The 13,781-nt window shown below is 33.8% G+C and overlaps 1 protein-coding gene across 2 annotated transcripts in view; it reads left to right on the forward strand.

Annotated features, from left to right (window-relative positions):
* LUZP2 (leucine zipper protein 2) overlaps nt 1-13,781 on the forward strand; it is a 195,547-nt gene that overhangs the window by 92,671 nt on the left and 89,095 nt on the right. For both annotated transcript variants that reach the window (XM_058843627.1, XM_058843636.1), the window contains exon 5: nt 1,413-1,475. In XM_058843627.1, coding sequence (XP_058699610.1) covers nt 1,413-1,475 — 63 coding nt within the window. The remainder of the gene's footprint in view (nt 1-1,412; nt 1,476-13,781) is intronic.

A 13,781-nucleotide genomic window follows, 5' to 3' on the forward strand; every position in this document is an offset into this window, starting at 1 on the left:
AAAGCTGTAATCTAATGACAGTCTTGAACAGAGGCATATAAGAAACTTTGCCCCAGGAACAGAAGAAGAAAAGCCTCTGTTCCCAGAGATAAAAGAAGAGAGCTTTTGGGTTTTTTTTTATGCTAGAACAGCTTATCCTTAAAATAAAACGCCAAAAGTTGACATGGCCCATGAAAGCAGCTTTGGGAAAGCTGCAAGGCATGGGAGGAAGTTACACACTGCAAACAGATTTTCCTTTCTCGGGCAACTGATTTGCTGTGACATTGAAGCCAGAAGAGAATCGTTCTTTGTGCAGAAGTCTCTATGGTATGGTGAGAGAAACTCTGCTCCCTACAAGAACTGATGAAAGACTATTGTGGAGGTGGTAGCTGATTAAAAATCCCAGGTTTTGTCTCTACATTGTCTGTGGGAAAGAAAAGAGGTTGTAGGGAGGGGAGGAGAAGTGTTCTGAAGGTTTTATTATGATTCTTATTATTCTTTTAGTTCTGCTAATAAAATTTTCTTTTTACCTTTAAAGTTTTGAGCCTGCTTTGCCTTCCTCCTAATTTATATCTCACAGCAGGAAATGAGTAAATAATTCTAGTAGGTGCACTAGCAATATTAGCTAACACTAAACCCACCACAGTAGAGTTTTGTATTAACAGCACGGGAAATCGGGTAAATAGGGATGAGTATTTTGCTAATTGAACTATCCAAAAGCATCTTCCTTCAAAGTAGCAGTAATGTGTTCTTTTAATCCTAGTTGCATATAATTATGTCCTCCTTCTTCCCATTGAATTCCATAAGCTGTGATTAAAGCTCAGTCCTGAAAAAACTCAATTTAACCTGTGTTTGATTAAAGTCAGTCTTAAGCCTTGTGACTAGAATTTCTACTTTCCAAGTCAAGTCATTGACTTAAGTATGGTCTAAAGACCATATTTGAATGCTTTCACGTATAACGCACTTTATTCCACATGGGTCTGACTAGAAGCAAGGACTTTATCTAATTAGGAACAACACTGTAAAATTCAAATAAAATAACTGTGTTAGAAACCAGCTCTGATTGATATGTTCTTAGAAGGGAAAAATATTTTTGTTTTAAATTGGTTAATATTGTTTTAAAAATCCTCAGCTCTTTGACGAACACACTGAACTACCTTGTGAAAAATAAACACTATGTCTACTGGTACAAAACAAAAGTAACATATTTAAGTGTAGCAATATTCTTCTTTTGATTATTAGTTTTCTAGTAAGTAAGCTAAATGTTTGTAGATTTAGCAAATACTTGACTGGCCTATACCAATTTGGTATGTAAGCAAAATTTTTTGGTTTTGTGATTGTTTTTTTTCCAAAACTTTTAAAAGCATAAAAAATAATTAGTGTTTACAATTACACCTCAACAACTCCCACTCAACATTTCTTTAAAATTGTAGATTAACTTTTTGAAGACTGAAATGGAAAGGAAGAGCAAAATGATACGAGACCTCCAAAACGAGGTAAGAGGAACATTTGATTGTCATGTCAACTCAGATTTCATATTGGACGAGAATGTCCTTTGGCTTCATATATAAAACATGTTATTGTAATAGGCAAAAAAGGTGCCAGTGAAATTCTCTGAACAGAAAAGCAAACTAAAATGACTGTGTGCATTTAGAAATAGTGTTTTATTGAATGCAATGGTTGACTCCATGCTAGTGGTGCTTAGTTTGATAGCACAGCTCTGTAACTTTTGCTGCTTTTTCAGAAAGGAAATTATGTAGATTATTGACACACAGTGAAACTTTTTTCATATTGTTATTGTTTGCTTTAAAAATAAATAACAAGAGGATGAGAAAGGCAGTGCAGTCTCAGAACTGAGATTACTAATAAAATTTTAAAAAAACTTAAACTCCTAAAATGTTTTCTTAAGCTTTGTATGCCATGAATATCAATCCAAAAATTCCAAATAAAATATAAAACATATTTTAAATAATGTTTCTTGGTTTCGCACTGAATTTATTTTGAAATTTGGTCCTGGAATAGAAACATGGAATATTTGAGCAGCATAATATTCCTTTTCCCCTTATGTCTTTTTCTCTTGCCTAAAGCAGGATGTAGTTTCCCTTTCAATTTTTTTATTTTGCAAAGAACTCTGCACTTGAAAATATTTTATTCATATGATGTCTTGTTCTCTTGCCAACTAGGCTTCTTGTCTTTATCTGCTTTGTTCAATTCTTTTGCTTTTCTAAACTATTATGAGTCTATGCATATGAAAACTGGATCTCCTTAAAGCTGTCATTTAAACCGGGATCTCTGATTTCATTGGTCTATGAGATTGTATACATGTGGTCAGTCTGAAAAATGTGTACATTACTTTCTAAGTCATAAATGTGTCCTAGTTTTGGACAGAACATGATTAACTTTTTATAGTAGTAAGGAAGGTGGCATGGCCAGGCCATAATGTTATTTGATTCCATCTCACATGACTTTCCAGGGGCAGGAACAGGGAATTCTCTCATTTCTGGTTCTGTTTGAGAGAGAAAAGCATGGTGACTTAAATGGTCTGGTACTGCTTTAGTTCTGTGTAATTTGTTTTTCTTTTAGCTTTTGTTATTACTATTGCTGCTGTTATTGTTCATTTTCTTATTTCATTGCTGTTTCTTGTAAATTGTTCTTATCTCAGCCTGTAATTTTCACCTCTGTGCCTCCAATTCCCAACTCCATTCCTGGAGTGGAAAGTGGAAGGGAAGGAGGAGAGGAAGTGAGCTGGTTTGGGAGAGTCTCACTGGGATACTGAATTGGCAAGAACTATTCTTAAACCATGACCATAGGAAATGTCTCTTTCAGTTGCTCATGTTATTTAGGCCATGCTCTCAGTTGTCTTCATCTTCAGTCAAAAATGCCTTGCTCTCTTTTCTTACCTGTTATCATTGGATGCTTTGCAATTGAGCTGGTAAGCTCTTAATAAATCATATCAGTCTCATCCTATTGACCAGACATTAAAAAATCTTTCCTCTTACTGAACTCAAATAAATACTTCATTAATCAACATTCAAAATGTCTGACTTTTAATGATCTACTAAGGTAGGTCAGTAGACTTCTCTAATATTTACCATATTTATAGCACATTTTAGAAAATCTACTCTGAAAGGAATCTTTTTTTTTTGGCACCAAATATCAGCTACTATGTGGAAAAGGAACCAAAAGCTATACCTACCTAATGGCTTTCTATCAAACTTCTATACCAAGTTTGTTAATTCTGTAAAAATAAACACTTAAGATCAGGTTTTTTTTGGAAATTTGACTGAAGTTAAATTATATGATTTTGAAAAAATATTATGTTATTTAGGTCCTGCCTCCAAATACTGAATACACATTGCTTTTAAAAATCTCATAAATTTGGATGTGGTATATATATAAGTAATTGATAGCATTTTCTGTGTAGGTTTTGGAAGAATAATTGCATATAGATATATAGAGACAGATTATGAAAATGTTTCCTTCATAGCTGCTCTTGTTCTTTCAAATATTGCATTTACCCTCATTTTACATTGCCAAATTTTGAATTTTGCAATCTTAGGCTCTTCAATGACTGTAAAAATAATTTCCTATTTAGTTCTTCTCTTTCAGCATGTAACCTAGTGCCATTCAGCTTTGCCATTTGAAGATACAAATAGATGGCAATAGTCTTCCAGCTGAATGCAGCAGCTGTCATGTAGTTTCTGAGGAGAGGACATTGTACAGAAAGGCAATTTTTAGACTATTCAAGGCTTTGGGGGAAAAAAATTAACAAAAAAATTATCTGTGGTATGGAGGAAAAAAAGTGCCAGATAGAGCACAAAAGGATTAGATGTCTCAAAATCATCTGGTTTTTAGAGGTCTTTAAGTGCTTCCTGCAAATTCCACAAAATATCTGTCAGACTTCCAGCTGTAACATCATGTGGATTGTGTTAATGTAGTCTTGAGGGACTGGCATGCAAACAGATATGCTCTTATTTCAAGCAGTTTATGTTATAAACAAAGAAACCAAGAAGTTTGGAAATGCAGAAGCATTGATATAACTAAGAAACTTGCAAAAATGTCGAGTAAAATAGAATATGTATAAAAAGAGATACTTAAAAAACTTTCACTTTTGGAGATGGCTTTTTACAGGGTAAGCATCTCACTACTAGCGTATCATATGGCTTGTGGGAAATTGTGCCTGTACTGAGTCTGACAGAGATAATTTTGTCTTTAGCAGCCTTCCTGACATTCCTTCCCCCATCAAGGGAGAAACAAGATTCTGGGAGGGGACATAGCCAGGCCAGCTGAGCCAAATTAACCAAAGCGATATTCCATACTATATAGACATCAGCTCAGATGTAAAAGCTAAGGACGAGAGGACAGACGGGGAGGCATTAATCATTCTACAATGTTTGCCTTCCAGAGGAACCACTATGCTGAGGCCCTGCTTCCCAGAAAGTGTCTAAACATCGCTTGCTGATGGGAAGTAGACGTTAAGTTTTCCCTTTGCTTATGTAGCACAAGCTTTCACTTGCTTTTTTTCTTTTGCTTTAGTAAAGTGCCTTATAACAGCCTACTAGTTGTTTTCCATCTTATTCTCTCCCCTGTTCCACTGGGGAGTGATAGAGTGGCTTAGCGGGCATCTGCCACACAGCCAAGGTCAAACCACTACAGTGCCAAAACTGCTCTAGAAATGAAGCTGAAGCAGAATGCTCTGTTAACCCTTTCTTTTAATGTCAGAAAAGTCACAAGTCTTGACAATTTAGTAATTAGAACTAATTGTTTTAGTGCAATTCTGAATATGTATGTACATGATGGATTAATTTCTTAAATTAATGTCTTTTCTACACTGAAGTGTGTGGTGCATTTTTTAAGTTTGTTACTATTTTCCTACTGGTACACCTATAAAATGATTTTTCTCTACTGAACAGTAGACAATTGTTATTGAGCTTTGTCACATGGATGCTTTGTCACATGGATACTATACTTGTTCCACATTAGACTTAGAAATTAGAAATGTATAGAGAAAAAAAATACTCTTATTTAAACCATTAAAATTTGCTTAACTATTTAAACCATTTTATTGCATTTGACAAAACGTGACTGACTGGCTTAACATATTACCTTGGAGCAAAGGGTTTTATAATATTTCTACGAATATCTACATTAAAATACATTAATAGCTTTATAGATTTATAATAATCCCATGTATTTGTAAAGTTGATACAGTGGTTTTTATAAGGCAGTACATTTTTTTGCTGTTTAGACTGTGGTAGAAATTTGAAAAACATTAATGAATTTTGGCTGTAGTTCTCAGTAATATGAGGAGGGGTTGCTAAGAAGGATAGTTTTAAATCACAACCTTGTAAACAATTCTTGTGCTCTATTCATATATAAATTGTGGTTATAGCTTTACTGTTGAATCATCCTAAACCAGATTTTTTTTTAATTCTCATTGTGTTTAGATGCAGTAATAAAGCTTAAATTAAATAAAGCTTAAGCTGCAGCAGTTTAAAATCTCATCTGATATATTGGGAATTTCATTCCCTGCAGGTTGAATTCAATTGAGTTGTATTGAATTATGGTGGGAAAAAAAAAAAAATGTCCCTTAGTAAATTCTATGGCTTTGAGACTGCATGCTGATAGTGACACTGGAGTTTTTCAGTTTCCATTCTCTGCAGATGAAGCTAACTTTTTTCCCTAAGTATAAGATCCTGTCTGCTTGGGAAGAAAATTGGGTAAAGTCCTGTGCTTTCCTTGGGTGCTGCATTGGTTCTACAACTCAGGAAACATCCACAAGTTTCAGAGATGGGGGCACTGCCTAGGAAAGGGGGGACGAACAGGAAGGGTTCAGGAGCAGCTTCAGGTATCATGTTCTGCTGAATTCAATATTGTTTATTGATTGATACCACCTTCTTTTGAAGTAAAAGTCCCATTTAAAAAAAAAAAAACAAACTTAATATTATTCTATGACTTTTTTTACTGAATATGACCAGGAAAAGGTAGAAATGTAGTTCAGTCAGTTGGAAATGGCTTTAAGGGGTCAAAATATGAGAAAAAAAATTATATTGAATCATGATTGTCAGTGAGATATTTATAGTGATGCAGTAGCAACTGCAGTGAATATTAAATACCTTTTATTATCAAAAGCTTTGTTTTCTTGACCTTGTAGACATGAGAGCATAGGACACATTTTCTCAGGTGCTGTTGAGTGACAATCAGAATCCAAGCATCAGTTATGGGAAGGTACTATAATGGATGTAATGAACCTGCTATGTCTGGACCCCACACTCGTAGGGGTCTAGATATATATAGACTACATTTTATTACTCTTTCTTCATTCTTTACATCTAGGTGCAAGGTTTAAAGATTCCCATTCATAAACTACAACAAAGTGAAGGAAGGTTTCAAATAAGAATGTTTAGGTAAAATATATCCTTAACGAATGAGAAGATTAAAAATTAAAAGCTCTCTTTTTAACTGGTACTTAACCACACTGTTTAGAAAACTAACTGCTTGGATTTATCCTGATATTATTTGTCTGTTGTCTTGTTTGTTAACTGCACTGTTAAAAAATCAGAAATGTTCACTAGTAATCAGTCATTCTAATGATTTTCCTCATGCTGTCCAGGACACTCTTAAATTCTTATTTCTGACATCCTTCTTCATTAAGTCAAAAATTCCAAAATGGGTTTGAATTCACAATTTTTTCTCCTTAGTCATCTAGTCTTAAATATCTATAATCTAACTTTTTATCCCTGAAGCTTATTTTTTTCTGTTGTCGTTTGTAGCAAAATATGATTCACGAAGAAAAGAAAGAGTAAGTTCCAATCTGTCCCTTTGTTTCCTTTCATAGAAAGTTGCTACTGATGACTAGTGCTTCTGGATACTGATGCTACATAATGTGGTAACATTGAAGGTCAACTCCTATAAACATTTCAAAAATCAGATTGTATAGGTATTTTGATAAGGGAGGTGCTAGAATTATCTGATGAACTGTTTAGTCTTATTTTCATGCAAGTGGTATTCACTTTTTATGCTTCTTAGAACATAATCTCAAAATATTCTGAGTTGGAAAGGACTCTCATGGATCATCAAGTCCAACTCTGAAGTGATTTGGCCGTATAAGGATTGAACCCGCAACCTTGGTGTAATTAGCATACCATACTCCAACCAGCTGAGCTAAAAGTGTAACCGGTACATTTGAACTGAAGGGATTAGAATAGAAAGTCCTTGTAGTTCTTTCGCTAGATCTTGTTTCAGAAAAACAACAAAACATGAAGTATAAGAGATTACCTTGAACAGTAAAGTTTAAAAGGGCTGTATTCTCTATTTTGCACACTCAGCTCTCAATGACATCTGTTGCAGCTTTACAAGACAAAAAGGGCAGCCTGAAACTTGATTAAAATCTTAGGTCTTTGAACTTGTGCTGAGTTTTGTGAATCTTAGTGTTCTCCAAATCAGTGTTTTCCATCATTTCAGATCTCAAGGGTGAGGTGCCTCACAGTCAACCTCTAGGAAAATTTCAGCATAGATTAAATTTTATGAATGAGAAACTTTTCCTGAGGCTACTGTAAATTTTTGCCAAACTGGAAAATATAAATGCTGATCTGATATGTTCATGTTATTCTGACAAGTGGAAAAGTTTGCTTTTAGTACCAAGACGTTAAAATTATCTGTGGGAAACCCATTCAAAAGGAAATAACAATGGTATATGTGGTTAAAAAATGGAGTGTAAATCAATACTTCAGAATAGACACTACTGGTTTTTATGTTAAGATAAAATAATAGCAGAGCATTTAGTAATCAAATTTTCATGTTTCATAAAGACTAGCGGATATGTTGATTTCATCATTACAAATAATGCTGCCAATTACTTATGTTTATCCCTTACAATCAAAAAAGAAGGATCACCTTTGAGGAGATCAATTCAAATTGAGTATTAGAATATTCTTTGCCTCTGCAAACACCATAGAGTACTTATGCATAAGAATTTATGATGGTTTATGTCACATAAAAACACATTTGACTTACTAATTTTACAAGTTGCTTGATCAAGTTATGTTGCACCTGGAATGTTCCGGTCCTGGGCTGAGAGTTCTCAAGAGATTCCAAAGATCAATTTACTCACCGGTAAGGGCTTGGGTCTCATAAGTACATTTCCATGAGTCTTAAGAATTTAGAGCAGAAAGATAAATGCCAAGTTGATCATCTTATGCTACATAGTACAAAACATCTTTTAATTTCAAGGGTTAATTCTTGGAGTGTTTGGATTTTTTTTATGATCATACTGATGGATGCAGATGGTCATTTACTAAATTCAAGGGGAGCAGAAAGCAATTTTTCTGAAAAATTTTTTGCTATTCAGAAGTTTAAATTAAACTAGACTGCTGTTGTTTTGTAGTTACTAATTTTAATAAAGAAGAGCTGTAGGTGAAAAATGTCAACTTTATATTGTGACAATGTTTTTTTGACTATGACTATAAATATTATAGTCCTCTCCTGTGGCTCATAATCCTCTAGTTGCAATTTGATCAAAATAAATACAATATTTGAAAAGATAATTCTAATTATGCATGGAAATTCAATGATTAAAAGACTACATTTAAAAATACTTAATTGAAATTCCTGTTAGAATGATTCTAGAAAAAAAAGCCTTACACAAAATTCGTAAGTTGTCAGGTTTGTTGTACAAAGCAATGGGAGCAAAACACACAAATTTGACTTGCCTCTTCCTAAGAAATCAGCAATTCAGTATATATTACTCAAGTGGTAGGAAATTGTTCAACTTCAGTATCTGGTCAACCTCATACTGAGTCTTAAATGTAGAAATCGGGCTATTCTGGGACAAAATCATCAATTTTCTGTTATCTTGAAACATTTTAAATTAATTTGTTTTGGAGATTTCTCTCCCACATGCCATTCCAAAAACTGTTCAGCACATATGGCTGCAGATGTTATTGGAGAAGGAAAGACAAAGTACACCAATCAACTTATTAGGTTCAGGGATAATAACTCGAGTGAGTTAAATTGATTTTGTTTAGTTGTTTAAATGCTGCACTAATCTTAAGAAAGCTGGTTTTATAGCTATGCTGTAATTTTAAAATGTAGTTTCCAGTAAATTGTATTGAAAAGTGGTTTTGCTGTATCTGTCCCAATAATTTTGCCTATGTGTCAAGTTTACCTGTTTAAGCCTTCCTACAGAATGAATCTTGTTCTTCAGAATTTGATTTCACAATTTTTGCAAACAAAAATGTTTGAAATAACAACCATAATAATGCTTGGATTGTGCACTTTTTAAAAATTCTCAGTTCTGTAAACAAGTTAAACCATGCTGAGTTTTATAGATGTGGAAATGTTTCTTAAGTGAAATTATAAGAGTTTAATCAAGCAGGTGCTTAAAGTATTCTGGAAGGTGTTATCAAATATCCTTTTTCTTTGTAATTAAGGATATAAGTAGTATTCTTTCTAATATCTCCATGAACTCGGGAAAGGTCTGCATAGTTTAAAAAGAAAACTAAAAAATGTCAGATTTGTATGGTTTATCCACAGGGTGTGCTGTTTTTTATGTATGATGATGATTACTTTCTGTCAAATGTAGAATAGTCATTCTATTTCAGGATATAAATTTAATCCCTTATATATTGGGAATTCCCTACTCGTCATATGAGTACATATTTGTGCATGTGGTTGTATTATGTGTGTATGTATTTGTGTGTATGTTTATATCAAAACACTCCTTACATACAGATTCAGATGCATATTTACATGTGTGAGAATATGATGAGATGTTAAAAAATAGCTAAAAAGTACCAAAATGTCAGCAATGATTCACTGAAAACTGCATTGGCTCCATTTCTCTGGATCTTCTCTTATCTCTCTGTTATTGATTTACTGATCTAGCGTATCTTAATTTTTGTATCAGAACTTGAAATCTTCCCATGTCGCTCAAATTATTCTGGCTTGGTCAGATTTTTTGGTGCTTATGTAAGCTTATTTCTCAGTTTATTTCAGTTTTGCTCATTTACTGATGGAGATATTTTGATTTTGAAGTACTTCAGGCTAGCAGTGAGATGGAAAATCCACATTTTCTAAATTACACTCCATGGTTATCTCAAGTACTAATTTATGACAATGTATCTTTTTAGTCTTTTTGAAGTGGTAACAGCCCAACATCCTTGATTTTAACTATGGATAGCTTGTATTCTGTGAGAACAAACACCTTTAAACAAGAAGGATTTTATGCCAGGACCCATATGAAGAAGCAAGTTACCAGGACAGATTTACTTCTATGTTAAAATTATGTTTCAGTGGAAGAGCCCTCAATGGGTGTGGAACAATGGGCGTGGTACACCTCGCCTGTATAGCTTTGGGTGCTCTTTGCCTGCTCCTGGCAGGCATGAAAAGGCATTTGAAGACTTTTCATATGTAAAAAAATCCCTGGACATGATGAAAAAGCGAAAATTGAAGCATCTTCATAAAAAAAAAAAATAGAATAGATTAATAGCTTCCTTCTGTTTAGATATGTGTTCTTTTTGGCTGTTTACTTTTGTTTAAAGGTCAAAACAGGATGGTAAAAAAAGTGTGAAGAAAACAAGGGGTGAACCCAGGTGGTAGGATTATCTTTATAATGTCCAGTTTGTGGGTTTCTGATGAGAAACTCCCTTTCATTTAAAGTTACACGTATGGACAGCCAAAAAAACCAGAGTAGCAGAGATAATAACAAGAGATGTGTAAAACATTCCCAGGAAGTGTGGGATGATATATTCATTATTTAATGGCTGGCAGAGGCTTCAGCTTTGCCTAAAGGAATGAGTAGGAGTAGCTGGATGGTCAGGCAGGGTTTCTGCTTATGCTCTGCTGCATCCCTTCAGTAGTTAGAGTGGCCAGATGAATGTCTGATGAAATTCCTGAGGTAGCTCCCATGTAGTATCTGTATGAAACCAAATTCTTTGCTGTGTTGTAAATTTCACATTTTTTTTCTATTGTATGAAGTCTGTCGGCAGATTAAATGTAGTGGACTTTTTTTTTCTGCCTGCATTCTCAATAGCATAATTTGTGCTTTAAAAAAAATTTTCTTCTTGCTGTGCAGTTGTGTGTTACAACCATGAGCTTTCATGTATTTGGTTTGGCCAGTGCTAAGCACTCATTTAAACTGTAGATTTTATGCTGATGACTTTTAAGTCTCAGAAGAAAAGACCTGGAACCTGAGAGTTAGGATATCCTCTTCATTTACCAAAAATTCAATTTAATTAGATCAAGGAAATATTATCATCCAGGAATAATATTCATATTTTGGAGATGATTAATTTTGGGTAAAAGGCGTAACCTGCTATTTATCAGTGTTTCTCTCCCATAGTAGTGATTGTCTAATCAGCTGTGGGATTCACTGAGATACCTGATGGGTTATCAATTAATATTTTTTTATAAAATCCTTAGATTTTGGTGTTTTTTTACAATACTGTCACCTTATTTTAATTTTACAAGATAAAATGTGTCATGGAAAGTCATTGGGAAAAGCATGTGCTTTTTGGCCAAAATGTAAATATGACTTCCCAAAGAACCAGTCAAAGCCAGAACTGCTTTAGAGACAAATATAAGGGTGCAGTGATTCGGTACTCTCCATTAGTTACTCCTGCAAAGTCCCCCTACCTACCTAATATGTCTCCTTGGTATAGAATTTGAATTACCCTTTTTAAAACTGCATACAACTCCTTTAAGTATCATTTTAACAATGTACAATAAGTGGGTCACTGAACTGGATCATACAGTTACAAATTTCATGCTTTTCTGGATCAGAGTGCCTATTTTTCTGTGGCTGCAAAAGGAGAAAAAAAATAACATTTCTTCAACTTTCATTGTTGCAACAAGCAAGAGCAGATCTGCAAAAGCAGACTGATTGCTGAAATATGCACAGCTAAATCTGAGGCCATATTAGAGCATTACATTTCACCAAAATGCTTGCTTAGGTGAAGAAGACTTAGTGAATATTTCTCTCAATTGATGCAGATTCTGAGAGATTGTTGCTAACTCTTGCTTTTATCATTTGGGAAAAGCTCCAACTTATAATTGAAAGAGGCAAGTTTTCACAGTCTGTCGGAGTCTTGCACTGCATTGCTTACCACTACTTATACACTCTGCACAAAGCAAGTGCAGTGCAGAAAACAATCAGCTGTACACTTTGTGTACTATAGTTTGCATGGTTGCTGTGCATTCTTTAAAATTCCTTAAAATTGCAAAATACTACCCAAATGTTATGGCAGTTGATTCTCAATAAATGATGTTGAAGTCAGTAATTTGATTTCAATTATTTCTTATTATTTAACAGACCATATTTTTTCTTTGGGAATGATTTGATTTTCCTTTATAAGTAGTCCTTAAGGTGTTAATAAGAAATTAGAACATAAGTTTACCCTAACCTTTGGGATTTTTATTCTATTATTATTAGTGAAGATTTAGGATATATATTTGTACATTTAGTTCATATTTCTTTTAAAATTTGATTATATATACTTTTTGTACAGCTCACATGATACTTGCTCCATTCAATTAAGGTTGACTTTAAATTAGAGTTCTATGTTTTTCTTGCTGTAAATTTATTACTTGCAAAGGTGAGTGTAGGAGCCAAGACAGGAAACTCAACACTGTATCCTGAAGTACTGTTAGTCTTTGCAAGTTTTTAAGCAGAACTATATAGAAATAATCCAGAACATTTTCTTAAAATAAAGAGACTTGCATTCTGGTAGGTGGCTCAAAGTGAGAAATGTGTGTCTTTTGTAAGGTCAGCAGCCTTTTTATTTTGTAGAAATCTTAAAGAAAGTTTGGGTTTTTTTCTAAGCATGTGAAAATAAATATTTTGTGATTCCCAAAGAAAATTTTTAGCTTCTTCTGCCTTTGTTTGTATTTGGTTGTGGTTTATTGTTTGGTTTGGGATTTTTTAATAATTTCAAGAGTGAGATTTACAAATAACAGTCAAAAACAATTATGTTGTTATGCAATCTGTTGAGCTTTGCATCAGTCTCTCTAAACCACACAAGTGTTAGCTGATTCTCTTATCTGGTTATGCCATGGTACCAGCATCACCTTTCAGATGGATGTCTTTGCTGCAGTGTAGGTGATTACAGCTTGGTTGGTTGATTTTCTTCACTAGCCCCTAATCAAGATGTCAGTTGACCTGTGATTTGTTTTCCCTTTTCCTTACTTGCCAAAAACCTCATTTCTGTGGTTAACCAGTTATTCCAAAGAGCAATGAGTAGGACAGTTACTTTAAAGCAAAGTAAAATGATATATCAGTTGCATTAAATGTAATAAATGTAATTGGGAATAGGATCATATATCTGCCTGGGTTGGTAGATTTAATCTACAATTGTGATAATGTTATGCCTTGGTTCTTAGTATTTCAAAGTGTAGTTACTCATATTTGCCAGAAATGGAAGTCTATGAATGTTAGGAATTTGTAAGTCCAAACTGCTGGGAATTTGGAATGACACAGCTTTATTACCAGTGAGGGTTTTGGATTTTGAGAAATAATTATGGATAATGAGACATGAGCTGTTGAGCAGTAAGTTCTTTAAAAGATTGCTTCTCTGAAAACCCAGATGCCTTCAGAAATCTTGAAATATACTTTGCAGATAAAAATATACCACTTTTATATAATATGCATAGTCAGCTGTAGCTTTAAGAAACATTGGTAAGAAGTACACCTGCTATGACCTAGACACAGATCTCTACAATAATTCTGAAAAGTATATAAGCATAAAAGTTATTAAATTTCTTGACTAGATGCTTTACTTACTTTGTCTGCCTATAACTAATAGAAC

Source organism: Poecile atricapillus, chromosome 1, assembly GCF_030490865.1.
Source record: "Poecile atricapillus isolate bPoeAtr1 chromosome 1, bPoeAtr1.hap1, whole genome shotgun sequence".
NCBI classification, from domain to species: Eukaryota; Metazoa; Chordata; class Aves; order Passeriformes; family Paridae; genus Poecile; species Poecile atricapillus.